This window comes from Helianthus annuus, chromosome 2 (assembly GCF_002127325.2).
Source record: "Helianthus annuus cultivar XRQ/B chromosome 2, HanXRQr2.0-SUNRISE, whole genome shotgun sequence".
Classification (NCBI taxonomy): Eukaryota; Viridiplantae; Streptophyta; class Magnoliopsida; order Asterales; family Asteraceae; genus Helianthus; species Helianthus annuus.
Window position 1 is genome coordinate 96,366,614 of NC_035434.2, and position 17,683 is coordinate 96,384,296.

Consider the following 17,683-nt stretch of genomic DNA (forward strand, 5'->3'; position numbering starts at 1 on the left):
TCACGCTTCCGCAAAAGTCAGGGTGTGACAAAAACGCCCTTCCATTGCCCCCAGGGGCGTTTTTGTAGCAAAATTGGGTTGGGGCGTTCCATTTTAAACGCCGGGTGGTGAAGAATTCTTGGCCCAATCAGACTGTTCCCGATGGTCAAATAACGGCATATATAAATATATATATATATATATATATATATATATATACATATATATATATATATATATATACATATATATATATATATGTATATATATATATATCACATTTATATATATACTAACCCTTACACCCCATTTTATACAAACCATAAATCAAAACCTACACAAACAACCTCAAACTACCATTTTCTATAAAAAATGGATTCTCCCACGTCCTCTTCGACCGTTGCCAATTTTTATTACAAAGAGTTTTTAGCCGATGAGGGTGAGTCGACCGATGAGGAGGTCGAGCAAGAGGCGGTTACGAGTGTGTGCGAACTCGCGGTGCGGTATATGAAGCATTGTAGCCGACCTCAACGCGAAATTTTACCAAGAGAATATATTGAACGAGACCGCCGTTCGGAAATGATCGACTGATGAAAGATTACTTCGATGAAGCGCCTACGTACCCAAACCCAGACGCTTTTAGGTGTTTTTTCCGGATGAGTAAACGGTTATTTCTACGCATCGCTGGAGACGTGGAAAACAAGTTTGATTATTTTAAACAAAAAGCGGATGCGAAAGGGACGTTTGGATTCACCGGTATTCAAAAGTGTACTTCAGCGCTACGAGTCCTTGCCTGGAAACACGACTGACATCACCGACGAGTATTTAAAAATGGCCGAGAAAACAACACGAGTTACTTGGAGCATTTTTGTCACGGTACATTTCTATACTATAAACATTACATGCATTCATATTTTTTTAGTTATCTTAAAGTTATATATGTTTGTTAAAGGTATAATAAATATGTATTGTGCCCGTTATCTGAGAAAGCCTACATGGTACGACCTTCAACAAATTTACGAGGTCCATTCTAATCTCCATGGTCTACCGGGCATGATCGGGAGCTTGGATTGTCGCCATTGGCGGTGGTATAATTGTCCGACCGCACAGCGAGGTCAACACACACGAGGTGACCAAGACAGACCATCTGTTATTCTTCAAGCGGTTGCCTCACAGGACCTTTGGGTTTTGTCGGCTTACTTTGGTGTCACGGGGTCATGCAATGATATAAACGTTTTCGAACAATCTCCATTGGTAGAGGACTACATTTCTGGTAGAGCTGCAAAAGAATCTTTTTATGCAAATGGAAACTACTAGCCGCACGAATACTATTTATGCGATGGAATTTATCCTAGGAATTCGATTGTCGTTAAGATGTTTAGGGACCCGTACGATGAAAAAAAAGCTCACTTTAAAAAAAATTCCAGAGCCTTCGCGGAATGACATTGAGAGATGCTTTGGGGTTCTGATGTGTGTTAGGTGCGATATAATTTAGGTGTATATTTTAAGCCCTTTTTACACTTTTTAGCCAAGTTTTAAATTTATAAACACGATATTCACTAACACTAAACACACATATGGGCAAGTGCACCCATCGTGGACGTAGTATAGTGTTGGTAAGATACCGAGGTCGTCCAAGGATACAGTATCTTCAAGCCTTTCTCGTCCACCTTGTTGTTGAGGGAAATTTTGTGACTCATTTCTTGGTTGTTGAAAGTTTGTTCGTTGGTTTAGGCTTTGTTGGTTACTACTATTTCCGGGTTCTCTCCAACCAAGGTTAGGGTGGTTACGCCATCCTTGGTTGTAGGTACTCGTTGGAGGACCCGACGGCCTAGGTCTATTATCAATGTAGTTTACCGACTCTGGTTGATCATCTGTTTCTTTCATACAACTCCAATTTTCATGTGGCCCTCCACACCCTTCACAAGCCGTAACCGAGACCGTTTTTGTCATTTCTAACTTTTTGATTTTTGAAGAAAGGGCCTCGATTTGGGCTTGTAAAGAAGTGCTTTCATCAACCTTATGGGCGCCCGGGGCAATAGATTTATTGCCTCGGGGAGTGTGCCACTGAAAATTGGTTTGAGCAATTTCCTCAATTTGATTGTATATTTCATGTGGGCGGCGATTACCTAAAAGTCCCACGGAGCTAGAGTCAAGTGTTTGTCTTGTGTGTGGCAACAACCCATTGTAGAAAGTGGATACTTGTTGCCATACCGCAAGACCGTGATGAGGATACTTTCGCAATAGCTCCTTGAACCTTTCCCAAGTTTCATATAAGGATTCCCCATCCTCTTGTGAATATGTATTTTTCAGTCATTAATTTAGCCGTTTTAGCAGGAGGGAAATACTTATATAGAAATTTTGGGCTAGTTCATCCCAGGTGTTTACCGAACCAACTGGGAGGGCGTTGAGCCAAGCTTTTGCTCGGTCTTTTAGTGAAAATGGAAACATTTGAAGGCGGAGGGCATCATTTGATGCTCCATTGATCCGAAAGGTATCACATATTTCTAAGAAATTAGTAATATGTAGATGGGGATCCTCGTCCGCAAGCCCATGGAAGGTTGCGGAGTTTTGAAGCATTTGTATCAAATGTGGCCGAAGTTCGAAGTTGTTAGCTTCAACATTCGGTGCATTGATAGCGGCGCCGAGATTACCCACGGTGGGTCGTAGGTAATCCATGAGAGTACGTTGGTCCGCCATTGGAAGTGGGTCCCCCGAAACCTTCTCTTGGTTTTTAGCTTTAAGTCTTTTTCTGAGAAAGCGTTCGGGTTCTTTTAGAGGTTCTTTTATGTCTCTACTAGAACTTGAGCTCATACACTACGTAGAAGGTTCAGATATTGTGTCCGGTTCCAAGTCCTGCAATAAAAACAGAAAAGAACGTTGGTCAGGAAGTTCACCACGGCCCCGTGCTCAGTGAACACGACCCGTGGTCGGAGATACAGCGATTGTTTTCCGGATCCCTGTTACTAGAAAGTTGGACACGGCCCCGTGTTGCACCGACACGGCCCCGTGCTCAACTCTCTGTAACTCGGAAAATAAAAACTGCCAGTAACACTGCTGGGGACGGCCCGTGTCCGACCAGGCACGGCCCGTGCTGAGCTCTGCAGAAGCTGAAAAATTAAGAAAAATCCTAAAAAATAAAAATAAAATAGAAAAAATGATTAGGCCGCTGATTCCTAACTTTCTTAAAACCCTTGTGTCCCCGGCAGCGGCGCCAAAAACTTGATGTGTGTTAGGTGCGATATAATTTAGGTGTATATTTTAAGCCCTTTTTACACTTTTTAGCCAAGTTTTAAATTTATAAACACGATATTCACTAACACTAAACACACATATGGGCAAGTGCACCCATCGTGGACGTAGTATAGTGTTGGTAAGATACCGAGGTCGTCCAAGGACACAAGAGCTTTTAGTACCGGTTTATCCTTAACGTCTAATCAAATCAAAATGTTAGAAAAAGATTTTTAAACTAGAAAAATAAAACTAACTAAAATGCTGAAAAAGAAAATAAAAGTAAAAACAGATAGATAAGATGAATCACTAGGATCCGACTCGTGTGTAATGTAACCTTTGATTATTTTCGCACTTTTGCACTTGTTTAAGAAATTATCTTAGTTATTGTAGTAGGCCCCTCTTTTGAAGGTGACGTTACCCTCAACCCAGTAGTTTGAGTCAGCAAGGATACAATCCTAAAGGGTCCGATTATTGAAAGATAATTAATTAAGTTATTAATGCATAATGTGGTAGGCCCCTCTTTTGAAGGCGACGTTACCCTCGGCTAAGTAGTCTGAGTCAGCAGGGATACAGTCCTAAGTAGCCGGGTTAAAGTTTTAATAGTAGTTTAACTTATGAGGGGAGCAAAGAGTTTGGACCCCCGCCATCCAATACCGTTGGGTATTGAAGGAGGTCCTACTAAATTTGATCCAGGTCCTTTGCAGGATCTATACACTGAACAATGGCAAGACTCTTACTAAACCGTTTCCTTAACCCCCGACCAGGTAGCCAACATACCTCCATATAGACCGTGGAGATATGAATGGTGAAAATCTTTTATTTTATATAGACAGTAAAATAATGCCAAGACACCACGGACAAACGATAAGGAAGAATCACCTTCAATATAAGAAACTAGTAATTAAAGTCATTAATACAAAACCAATTAAAAAGTGCAAAAGATTAAAAATAAAAAGTATTACACTAAACACTTGTCTTCACCAAGTGATGTAAGAGACTTAGGCAAACATGGCCTTTGATTGTCAAGAACTCTTACGATCAATCTTGGATCCCGAGACGACTCACACACTCTATGATGGACAATGGATGATGGTGGTGGATGATGGTGGTGGGTGGTGGGTGAAGTGTGAGAGAGGTGGTGTGCCAAGTGATGAGTTGCAAGAGCTCCAAGCACTCCTATTTATAGGCTGAACAGAAGCCTGGGCACGGCCCCGTGTCCACTGGGCACGGCCCCGTGTCCATCCGAGTCTCTCTCTTCATTAATTGCAATTCGCAATTTCATTAAATGCGTCTGCAACAGTTGACCACGCCCCCGTGTCCGCTGAGCACGGCCCCGTGGTGGGCAGTAGAAGCTTCTATCACTTTGTCTTTTCTGTTGACACTTGAGCACGCCCCCGTGCTCACTGAGCACGGGGCGTGTTCAGCCTTCTGTCTTCTTGTTTTGCTTTGGGAAGATGCTGTCGGGAGGTCGGGCATGCCACGGTTGTTCCTTTTCTTGTATTTATGTTAGATTTAGCTGTATTTTTGCTTCTTTTATTCATTTGAGCTCATTTAATTCTAAAAATATAAAAGGAAGACAAAAGCACACTTTTTCCAACATTAGTACTAAAAAAGGGTTAGTTTTATGCCATAATTGATGTAATTTATATGTTGCATTTTGTGCACATCAAATACCCCCACACTTGAATCTTTGCTTGTCCTCAAGCAAAACTCTTTATAATGTGGCTTTTTCACTCCCAAATGGAATGGGTAGAAGAGAAGGTTTTTGGACTTGTCATAGAGTGTCGAGATTTCCAAGATTCTTTATTTAAGTTTTATTTTTATTTAGACAAAATTGCAGAAAACAACCTTTATGTATACCTCAAACTGCACTTTATACCTTTCACTATGAAATCCGCCGAAATCAACCTTTACGTTCATGTTTTGTTACAAATCACAACCTTTACACCTAACCTAGTAAAAAAAGTCAGTTAAGTTGCCCCACGTGCGATGCACGTGAGGGCATATCTGTCTTTTCCTTTGGCCCCTTTTACAATGAATATTATATTAAACCCTTTTATTATTTATTTCCTTCAACAAACAAATATATACATATCAATATCAGATTACCCCCATTTCTTATAAACCTATCAAATTCCACCACAAGAAATCATAAACCCTCATCTTCATCACAATCGATTGTAACAAAGGTGAAATGGATCCTGTTCCGATTCAAGTTCGTGGTCCTGATGATGATTTTGCACTCATACGGTAATACTTCTTCACTCCAAATATATGTATTAGGTCAAAATTAAGTTGAGTTTTTGGCCACTGATCATGTTCTGTAACTTCCATTGTAGGTGATTATCCAATGTTGTTCTATATACACTTGTATCATGCAGGGTATTTCACTGATCCTCCAGGACGAATCTATAAGAATGATGACCTAGATTTCTTTGATTTTCTTGACAGTGATAGGTTTGGGTTTGCACAATTAGAGTCGATTAGGGATAAGCTAGGTTATAACGATGATGTGCCTCATTACTTTCACTTTTCTGATCCATCAATGAATGACCTTGATAATGGACTTACATTATTAAGTAATGATGAAGATATTAAGAAGTTGGTTGCTTTAGTTAGGGATGGTCACAGGTACATTAATGTTTATTTGGAAAATGGGAGGTCTAATGTTCAACGATTTAGTCAAACCCAAAGTAATACTTCTTTAGATGTTAACGATGTGAAGGTTAGTGCTAATGAGGCTAAACAAGTTAGTGATCATGAACTTAGTGCTAATGAGGCTAAACAAGTTAGTGATCATGAACTTAGTGATAATTCAGATAAGGACTATGAGGAAGAAGAAGTTAGGGATGATACAACAGAGGATGAGGATAACAGTGATGAGTATAGTGATTATTTTGAAGATGAAATGAATGATATGGATGAGGAGGTAGATATGAGAGATTTTAGGTTCATGGTTGATGAAGTAGTAGATGATACAAAACAAGACCTTGAATCTGATGTGGATGTTTTAGACAATGATGACTTTGATAGTTGCAGTGATTCTGATGAGAATCTTGCAAACATAAGAAAGAAAAGTTTGAAGCATGCTAGAAGGGAATTTGGTAATGAAAATGATTTCTATGTTGGACAAATGTTTAGTACAAAGGAGGAGGTTAAGAAATTCATAAGGAAGTACACAGTCGAAAGCAGACGACAATTGAGAATAGTTAAGGATGAGGCTGATAGGGTCAGGGTAGCATGTCTAGGTGGTTTAGGGACTGAGGAGGTGAAACATGGTGCAAAAGAAGGTGCAAAGACAGTGGCTAGTGAGAAGAAATTGGCTGCTGAGAAAAAATTGGCTGCTGAGAAAAAATTGGCTGGTGAGAAGAAAAAAAGCAAGGGGCCACAACTGAAAAATGATAAAAGTCCAGGGAAAAAAAGCAAGGGGCCAGAATTGGAAAATAGTGAAGTGGAGAGGACTATTGAACAAAAACATAAAGGGGGCAGGGGGCATAAGAAAAACCCTAGTCAAAACACATGCCCTTGGGTTGTGTTGATATCTCTTAACAAAGAGACTGAAACATGGTTGGTCAAAACCTTCAACCACCATCATAAATGTCTTCAAAGCCGAGTGATCAAGGCTTGTACTTCCACCTATCTTGTTGAGGAGCTTGTAGAGCAGATTGAACAAAATCCAAACATACCTGTCAAAGCAGTCCAAGAACAGTTCCAAAGAAAATATCAGCTTGAGATTTCTAAAATGCAAGCTTATAGGGCCAGATCTAAAGCACAAAATGTGTTACATGGAGACTTCACTGCCCAGTATGCTCATCTTAGAAATTATATTGAAGAACTGCATAGAACTTACCCAGATTCAACAATTAGATTGGAAGTTGAGCCTATATCAGATCCAGATTTAACTACAAGACAATTTAAGAGAATTTATGTTTGCTTGGGCAGTTTAAAACCAGGGTTTAAGGCAATTGGTAGAGATCTTTTGGGGGTTGATGGTGCCTTTATGAGAGGGCCATTTCCTGGTCAAGTTCTAACAGCAGTGGGTGTTGACAATAACAATGGCATATACCCTGTTGCATATGCCATTGTAGAGGCAGAAAATAACAACTCCTGGTTATGGTTCGTGCAATTGTTGGGACAAGATTTGGACATTGGACCAATGTCCAATTTTGTGTTCATGAGTGACAGACAAAAGGTTAGTTTTTTTTTTTTTTGTTAATGTATTATGTTGTTAATAATTAATGTTAATACATGTTAATGAATGTTGTTTGGTTGACATAGGGAATACTTGAAGCTGTGTCTAGGTTATTTCCATGTGCTGAACACAGATTCTGTGTTAGACACATCCATGAAAACATGCAACTTACATTCAAAGGGAGAGCTTATAAAGACATCTTATGGAAACTATCAAGAAGCACAACAGTTGTCTACTTTGAGAAGACAATGGAAGAACTCAAAAGAATGAACACAAAGGCACATCTGTGGTTGTCTAAGATAGACCCTAAACACTGGTCCGACCAGGCACGGCCCGTGCTGAGCTCTGCAGAAGCTGAAAAATTAAGAAAAATCCTAAAAAATAAAAATAAAATAGAAAAAATGATTAGGCCGTTGATTCCTAACTTTCTTAAAATCCTTGTGTCCCCGGCAGCGGCGCCAAAAACTTGATGTGTGTTAGGTGCGATATAATTTAGGTGTATATTTTAAGCCCTTTTTACACTTTTTAGGCAAGTTTTAAATTTATAAACACGATATTTACTAACACTAAACACAAATATGGGCAAGTGCACCCATCGTGGACGTAGTATAGTGTTGGTAAGATACCGAGGTCGTCCAAGGACACAAGAGCTTTTAGTACCGGTTTATCCTCAACGTCTAATCAAATCAAAATGTTAGAAAAAGATTTTTAAACTAGAAAAATAAAACTAACTAAAATGCTGAAAAAGAAAATAAAAATAAAAACAGATAGACAAGATGAATCACTTGGATCCGACTCGTGTGTAATGTAACCTTTGATTATTTTCGCACTTTTGTACTTGTTTAAGAGATTATCTTAGTTATTGTAGTAGGCCCCTCTTTTGAAGGTGACGTTACCCTCAACCCAGTAGTTTGAGTCAGCAAGGATACAATCCTAAAGGGTCGGATTATTGAAAGATAATTAATTAATTTATTAATGCATAATGTGGTAGGCCCCTCTTTTGAAGGCGACGTTACCCTCGGATAAGTAGTCTGAGTCAGTAGGGATACAGTCCTAAGTAGCCGGGTTAAAGTTTTAATAGTAGTTTAACTTATGAGGGGATCAAAGAGTTTGGACCCCCGCCATCCAATACCGTTGGGTATTGAAGGAGGTCCTACTAAATTTGATCCAGGTCCTTTGCAAGATCTATACACTGAACAATGGCAAGACTCTTACCAAACCGTTCCCTTAACCCCCGACTAGGTAGCCAACATACCTCCATATAGACCGTGGAGATATGAATGGTGAAAATCTTTTATTTTATATAGACAGTAAAATAATGTCAAGACACCACGGACAAACGATAAGGAAGAATCACCTTCAACATAAGAAACTAGTAATTAAAGTCATTAATACAAAACCAATTAAAAAGTGCAAAAGATTAAAAATAAAAAGTATTACACTAAACACTTGTCTTCACCAAGTGATGTAAGAGACTTAGGCAAACATGGCCTTTGATTGTCAAGAACTCTTACGATCAATCTTGGATCCCGAGACGACTCACACACTCTATGATGGACAATGGATGATGGTGGTGGATGATGGTGTTGTGATGGTGGTGGGTGGTGGGTGGTGGGTGAAGTGTGAAAGAGGTGGTGTGCCAAGGGATGAGTTGCAAGAGCTCCAAGCACTCCTATTTATAGGCTGAACAGAAGCCTGGGCACGGCCCCGTGTCCACTGGGCACGGCCCCGTGTCCATCCGAGTCTCTCTCTTCATTAATTGCAATTCACAATTTCATTAAATGCGTCTTCAACAGTTGACCACGCCCCCGTGTCCACTTAGCACGGCCCTGTGGTGGGCAGTAGAAGCTTCTATCACTTTGTCTTTTCTGCTGACACTTTGTTCAGCCTTCTGTCTTCTTGTTTTGCTTTGCTTTGGGAAGATGTTGTTGGGAGGTCGGGCATGCCACGTTTGTTCCTTTTCTTGTATTTATGTTAGATTTAGCTGTATTTTTGCTTCTTTTGTTCATTTGAGCGCATTTAATCCTGAAAATACAAAAAGAAGACAAAAGCACACTTTTTCCAACATTAGTACTAAAAAATAGTTAATTTTATGCCACAATTGACGTAATTTATATGTTGCATTTTGTGCATATCAGGTTCTTCAACAACGGTGACATTATTTGAGAAATTCGTGTCGTGCATGGACCAAAGAAAAAATGAGAGATGTTATGTACGCTTGTATAATCATGCATAATATGATATTGGAAAACGAAGGAAAAGCAATATGCCAAAACTAAGTACCGGAAGCTGTTCAGGAATATCCCCAAGTAACAATGGAAGACAGAGTGAAGAATGTACATGATATGCGATCTGAGTTCACACATACTACGTTAGCGGTTGATTTGGCCCAACACGCATGGTCAGTTCAGTATATTCCAAACGAGGGTGAAGAAGAAGCTGATGACGAGGAAGACGAAGATGACGAGAATGGCGAAAGCGAATACAAAAATTAAGACAAGTAGTATTATGTGTTTGTGTTTTATTATTTATGTAATGAGATATTATTAGTTTTAATAAAAAAACAAAAAAAATAATAATTGGGTAATCATTGGATGTGGTGGCATTATTGTGCATTACACCACTGCACCCATTTTAAACAAATGTCCCATTATGCCCCATTACTCACTGAAATAATACCAAAAAATAAGGCATTATCTTCACCTCCCAATACATTTGATGTAAGAGGGTAATCTCTCTGTTCATAATTTATACACAAACTATATAAATCAAAGACGTTAAATCTCAAGAGGGTATGCAACTATTTAATTATATGGATGGAGATACAATAGGAAGTTTATTTGGCTAAGAAGGCTAGGAAGTGATCTTGACCATCCATTTAGTTAATCAAGGACTAAGATTAAATGATGGAAATTGAAAGGAAGAAAAGAGGCGCGTGAGTTTGTTTAGGGGTATTCTAGTCAATGCAAGACAATAGTTTCTATCTCCTCCAATTTCCCCCCATTTTTTAAACGTTAATAACCTTTCATACGGAATTATTTTTTTATAAAAATTGCACCAAAAAAACGAGCGTTTTTTATCTTTAAAACGAGTATACTATTGCTATATTTTCAAAAAAAATTTAAAAACCCAGTTGCGTAAAACGCAATAGAAAAACCCCCAGTTACGTAAAACGCAATGAAAAAAACCTAAGAAATGACATTTTTCTAAAATGCAATGCACCAAACACACAAAGAAATGTCTTATTTGTAAAACGCAATGGCCAGAAAACACAAAAAAATGTCTTATTTGTAAAACGCAATGGCCAGAAAATACAAAGAAATGTCTGATTTCTAAAACGCAATAGCCTAAAAACTCAAAAGAAAATGTACTTTCTAAAACGCAATGGATTAAAAACAAATAAAAATGTGTTTTACCGAAAACGCAATGGCACCAAAAACACATACAAATGTCTTATTTCTAAAATGTAATGGCTAGAAAACACTTAAAATGTGTGTTTTTCTAAAACGCAATGGACTGAAAACACATAAAAAAGTGCTTTACCTAAAACGCAATGCACCAAAAACACAAAATAATGTCTTATTTGTAAAACGCAATAACACTTAAAAATGACTCATTCTAAAACGCAATTGCCTAAAAAACAAAACAAAATGTTCTCTGTAAAAGGCAATGGACTGAAAACACCTAATAAAGTGTTTTACCTAAAACGCAATGCACCAAAAACACTTCAAGAATGTGTTTTTCTAAATGCAATGGCCAGAAAACACATAAAAATGTTTTAGTTCTAAAACGCAATTGCCTAAAAACACCAAAGAAAGTGTTCCCTTTAAGACGCATTGAACCATGACAATAGTTTTGTCTGTGCTGTGAATTGTCTGTGCTGTGAACTGTCTGAACCAATGCAGTTTACGAATGCAGTTTCCAGAGGCAATTTACAGAAAATTGATTTTTCTGATGCATTTTTTTATGCAGCTCAACCCCATCCAGGGGCTCTGCCCCTTGGACCCCGCCAGGGGTTGCCGCCCTGGGACCCCACTACCAGGGGCGCTGCCTCCGGACCCCCGCCAAGATCGTAAAACGCAATGACTAAATTAAAAATCCAGATCGTAAAAATGAAATTAAAGAATTTCTTAGATGGATCGAAGTGATTTCTTCAACAATTGACGAATTTTGAATGACTGAAACACTTATCAGTGCTCGAATCGAACGGATCGAGTGATTATCTTCAAAGTCACCGAAAAAAACGAGATTTTGTATGAAATTAAACTGGGTTTTCTTCAAAAAAGCTGAAGAACACGTTGATCGGGTGTTTGAATCATTGATTGGTGATGAAAATCGCACTATAATGTAGTGATTATTGAGATAGAAATTGAAGAAATGGTTGAAGATGGTGAGTTTTGAAAATGGTGGGTTTTGAAGTTACTGGGTTTTGAAATGGAAAAAGAAAGGATTGGATTGACAAAAATACCCTTTTTCTTTATTTTAAATGTTGCCACATATCCTAATCCTATTGCTTCCTACACTTCCTAGCCAAAATAAACTTACTATTTGATCTTTTCCCTTAATTATATAACCTTTTTAGGGACATATTTATTACGAGCATATTCGTTAAGTCAGTTTATTAAATTTATATATGATAAAATTTAAACTGAATGAACAGTAGTTAATTATTATTAAATTAAAAATAGAATTAGAATTATTTAAAATTAGAATGTAACGAATAGTAACATAATTAAGAGATGAGCAAATGGTATCGGGTATAGGTACCGGTCTTAAATTTACCAAACCGGTGTATTTTCGGTACCGGTTCTGCACAGGTATTCATCGGTTTTTACCCTCAAATACCGGTGCCGTACCAGTACCGACCGGTACCGAACCATACCATACTAGGTATATTCGGTACCGGTACCCACTTTTGAGGATTTCGGTAATGGTATTTTCGGTACCGGTTGGTACCGAGCTCATCAAATCCTGTAGCAACGCATCAATGCAAGTAATTGCACCGTTTATATTACTTTTCATACACACAGTAAGTAAACTGTATTTCGTTTGAATGAGGTTTTATATACACAACAACTTATTTTGCTTTCTTTTTTGTCTTTTTCTGTAATGAATGAATTATAGTATGTAAAATTAACTTGGATATTTAGAATACTGATGAGCAAATCGTATCAAATCCTGTAAACGAACCGATATCGTATCGGTACCAAATTTACTATACCAAATCATTTTCGGTACCAATTTGGTACCCACCTTTTGGCGTTTTCAGAATCGTTACTTTCGGTTCGACACCGGTCTAGCACCATACGTGTATTTATTGATTTTTACCTTCAAATACCATACCGTATTGTACCGAGCATTTTCGATGCCGGTACCTAATTTCGATGATTTTCCGAATCGGTACTTTCGTTGCCGTTACCGGTACCGAGCTCATCCATATTTTAACGTGTTAACACCGTAATAACTGAACTGAAAACAACCGAATTTCCAACGTGTAGGACGTGTGGGTCCTATTATTATATATTACGTTATTTAAAATCGCTTTTTTTTATGACGGAGTGACTATCCTTACCACATCATTTTATTTATGTTTTGATATTCGGTATCTGTTTGCTGTTGCTGACAAGCCTTTTGTAGTCATTGGGTCCCACCGCAACGCGCGGGCGGAAAATAACTAGTTAAAGTTTAATTCCTTACAAGCTCTCATCAACAAAACATTTTCAAACACATTACACATCGTCCACGTATTTTTTATAGAAACAAAATTCTAGCTGTTATTTACTCTATAAGTTAAACCCACATATGTTTAACTCATAAACATTCATTAATTAAACTAACATCAAATAATGTATAGCAGAAAATAGTCGAATCATTTTTTAGAACAGCAAATTTCTTTTAATCGCTGTTATTTGTGCTACTTGAATCCAAAACCTCCTCCTCCGAAATCCCAACTCCAGTATTTAAATATTTTGCCTTTTCAAATGGACTATCACCCTATTGGTAGAAAGTAGTCATCATTAAATACTTAAAACTTTTAAACTTCTAGTAATACTATTTTAGCTACTCTGGAATATGCTTTTGGTGATCATTGGTGGAACTAGAAGGGGTTCAAGAGGGTCGGTTTAGTTTTGAAATCAAATTTTGTTATCGGTAGAGCAATCTAACGTTATCAAAATTTAACAGTTTTGAAAAACAAGTACATTTTTTGTCGCTCATTTGTGTTCCACAACTAAATTTAAGATGGGTATTTGTTTAAAAGATACATGTTTCAAGAACAATCTGTTTATATTTAAAAACTTAAAAATGAAGAGAAACTGTATTATTTCTTCTCTCTCAAAAAATCACAATCAACAATACAAAACTTTCCCTACAAATCATCACCAATTTACAAACTTTTCAAAAAACAATATCCACAACACAAGATCAATTTCCTTTACTAAAATGTGTCCTAGGAGTAGACCACGGCGTATCCGACTCATCAACACCTAACCGCGCCACCATCTCCGACGACCTCTCTGGCAAAACCGACTGAATCATCACCACCGGCTTTCTCACTGGCAACTCGGGCACCATCCCTCCTCGTAACATCCGCCCCGCCTCTTTCATCGTTGGCCTCAACTGGTGGTTTGGATGCACGCAAATCAAACCCGCCATCAACATCCTCTCCATATCAACCTTATCATACCTCCCCATCAGCCTCGGATCTGCGGCCGCAATCAGAATCTTCTTTTCCCATAAATCCCACATCCAATCAGTCACCACCACCCCATCCTCGTTAACCGGACGCTGCCCTGACGCAACTTCCAACACCACCACCCCAAAACTGTACACGTCAGTTTTCACAGTGGGGACCCCGGAATACACGTATTCCGGAGCAAGGTACCCCATTGTACCTGCTGGGAGCGTGGCGTCACGCTTTCGCGCACTACGCTCGTAAACCTCCGCCAAACCGAAATCCCCCAATTTTGCATTGAAATCGGCATCCAACATTATATTACAAGTTTTCACATCTCTATGGATGATCTGACGCTCACATTCTTCGTGTAAATACACCAATGCCGCCGACACGCCAAGAAGTATGTTCAATCGTTTCTCGAACGTCAACAAGCGGTTGCTCGTTCTCTTATGCAGGATTTTATCAAGCGACCCATTCGACATGTACTCGTAAACCAAAACCAACTCATTCGCTTCACAACACCATCCTTGAAGCTGAACCAAATTCTTATGTCGTAAACACCCCACCATCGTCGCAAGCTCAGTCGCAAACTGGTTCCCGAACAAACCCGTTTGATTCACTTTACTAAACCTCTTCACCGCGACATTCCCACACGATGGCAAATGCGCTTCGTACACAACCGAAGACGCCCCTTGCCCAATAATCCTATTCGGATCAAACCCTTTCGTCGCCAACCGAATATCCGCCAACTTCAACCTCTTCGGCACCTCAGTTTCCTGAAACCGATACATTCCAGCCCGATCCGCACACTGTTGTCTCAACACCCGCCTTCTCTTCAAACAAACACAGCAAACCACAATCAAACTCGCAACGACAATCAAACACGCGGTAAGAAACAACAACCCGAACGCCAACTCAAGCACGCGAGTACCCTTCCCCCGATCGCCCCACATCGCGATATCATCATTTTCAAACCCGGGATCCTCCGGGTAACAAATCAAACACGTTCTTTTACTCCTCATTTCCATCTGCACATTCGGATCCAACGAATCAAACGTATGAAACTGTATCGTCTCAATCGAATGCACCGACGATCCCCTCCCATTCGACCCCGAAAACCCGACATACATAAACTCTTTCAAAACCATGGAAACATCAACCCGAAGTTCAATCACCGAGTGCTCGGGTTTCGACTCCGAATGCGCGACCCAAACCCGAACCATCTTCTCACTATCCCTATACTCAATCCAAGCATTAATCTTCTTCCCACTCTTCAACCCAATCCCAATTGTACCCAAATCAACAGATCGAATGGACACGATGGAGTTCACATCAATGGCAACATGATTATCGTTAATGTCTCCATAACCCGGGTTGAAACGGGTATCGAATTCGATGGCGAAGAAGGGGTCAGAGACAGGGGAATCGGGTAAGCCGATGGAGCCGTCGGAGTGGGGTAAGGTGGTGGGGTCGGAGGCGATGAGGAAGGCAATGCCGTCGCCGGGGAGGCAGGGGGGAGGGGGTGGGGTGATGGTGAAGGAGAAGCGGGTGGAGAAGGAGAGTGAAACGGTGGCGTTTTGGGAGGGGGTGGAGAAGCGGATAGGGTAAGAGTGGAGGATGCGGCCGGTTTGATGGGGAGAGGGGGGTGTGCAGGTGGGGGGGTTGTCGGTGAGGTGGATTGAGGTGTTGGTGAAGTGTGCGGTGCCGATTAGGGTTAGGTTTAGGTTTTTTGGGGGGGATGAAGTGGTGATGGTGGATAATAAGATGAAGAAGAAGAAGAAGATGTTGAGGAAGTGGATGTGTGCAGGTGGCATGATTTTCGGAAGAAAGAAGATGAAAAATGAAGGATTTGGTTCTTGAAATCAAGAATTTGAAACTTGAAACCTGCAACTGGAAGTTTCAGGGAGGAGAGTGTTGCCGCCAAGAACTTGTCACAGTTGGGTGATAGGGTTAATCCTAAAAAACGTAAATATTTTTAACATTTTTAATGAAACTTTTCTCAATCGTATTATAAATATTAAAAAAAGTTGGTAATCAATCATATTAAAAATACTAGTATGGAAACCCATGCTTAGGGGTGCAAACGAGCCGAGCTACTCGAGCTCGGCTTGAAAAAAAGTTCGAACGAGCCGAGCTTAAACGAGCTCGAGCCTGAGCCTAAAAACAAGTTCGTTTAGTAAACGAGCCCGAGCTTCGCTTATCGAGCTCGAGCCGGCTCGCGAGCCTAATTGAGCTTCCTGTTTATATATTTTATATTAATATATTAAACATATATTTATATAATAATAATTACCATTTATATAAATATAAAAAAACAATTAAATTAAATTATATGAATAATAATAATTATAATTAATATAAATTAATTAATAAATACTAAACGAGTCGAGCCCGAGCCGAGCTCGAGCTTGAAAAATTACCTTCGAGTCGAGCTCGAGCTACAAAAATAAAGCTCGAATCGAGCCGAGCTTGAGCTTTCATATGTTAAACGAGCTCGAGCCCGGTCGAGCTCGGGCTCGGCTCGGCTCGTTTGCACCCCTACCCGGCGTGCTTTGCGGTGGGATTGTATGGAGGTGCTGACTGCTTTGCGGTGAGATTGTATGGAAGTGATGACGATGATTTATTTGTTACATGATATATCTATGGATTATTATTAAACTTATGTATGATAAATCTATATAAAAAAAAACTATTAGAATCTATATATAATAACCCTATTAAAATGCATGGTTAAAATTTGAAATTAATTAAAAAAATGACATCATTGAACAATAGTGATTGAAAGTATCTTTTAAAAAAAATATTTCCAAAAAAAAAATAGTGTTGAAAGTAACGTTTTAGAACCCCGTGTATTATACGGGCTGAATAAATGTGAATTTATATACTAAATAATAAAATAATATATATCTTTAAAAACTTTGTTTATTACATGGATTGAATACATATAATTTTATATACTAAAAAATAAAAAGTTATACATCAAATAATGAAAAAAAATAATAGATAATAAATTATTTATATATTTATAAAACCTCGTGTATTGTACGGGTTGAATAAATCTAATTTTATATATCAAATAATAAAAAAAGTTATATTTTTAAAAACTCATGTATTACACAGGTTGTATAAATGTAATTTTGTATAGTAATTTATAAAAAAGTTATATCTTTAAAACCCCCCGTGTATTACACGGGTTGAATTTATATATCAAATAATAAAAAATTATATTTTTAAATACCTCATATATTACACGGGTTGGATAAATGTAATTTTGTATAGTAAATGATAGAAAAAAGTTGTATCTTAAAAAACCCCGTGTGTTACACGGGTTGAATAAATGTAATTTTATATAGTAAATAATAAAAACTTATATCTTTAAAAAACCTCGTGTAATACACGAGTTGAGTTCTGATTAATTTCAGATTTTGATTTCCTGCATTTTCTCTCCTATTAAATAATAATAATTTTTCTCTCCTTAAAATTACATCTTAAGTCATATTCTTATTTTTATAAAACATATTTTAGAAATATATAATATTTTATTTAAAATAAATATATTTAAAACATTTACTAATTATAAAAAGTTAAATATATTTAAAACA

General features: G+C 38.4%; 2 protein-coding genes and 1 pseudogene across 2 annotated transcripts; 2 read left to right on the forward strand and 1 right to left on the reverse strand.

The window, feature by feature from the left end:
- Positions 1-351: 351 nt before the first annotated feature.
- On the forward strand, positions 352-1,296 carry LOC110888167. The gene is made up of 2 exons (XM_022135707.1): positions 352-460; positions 932-1,296. The coding sequence occupies exons 1-2, from the start codon at positions 352-354 to the stop codon at positions 1,294-1,296; spliced, it is 474 nt and encodes a 157-aa protein (XP_021991399.1).
- A 901-nt stretch (positions 1,297-2,197) lies between these two features.
- On the forward strand, positions 2,198-2,296 carry LOC118490044 (annotated as a pseudogene).
- Positions 2,297-13,702: 11,406 nt separating this feature from the next.
- LOC110913393 (L-type lectin-domain containing receptor kinase S.6) lies at positions 13,703-16,033 on the reverse strand. Its single transcript, XM_022158230.2, has one exon. The coding sequence runs from the start codon at positions 15,893-15,895 to the stop codon at positions 13,829-13,831; it is 2,067 nt and encodes a 688-aa protein (XP_022013922.1). The 5' UTR covers positions 15,896-16,033; the 3' UTR covers positions 13,703-13,828.
- Positions 16,034-17,683: the final 1,650 nt, after the last annotated feature.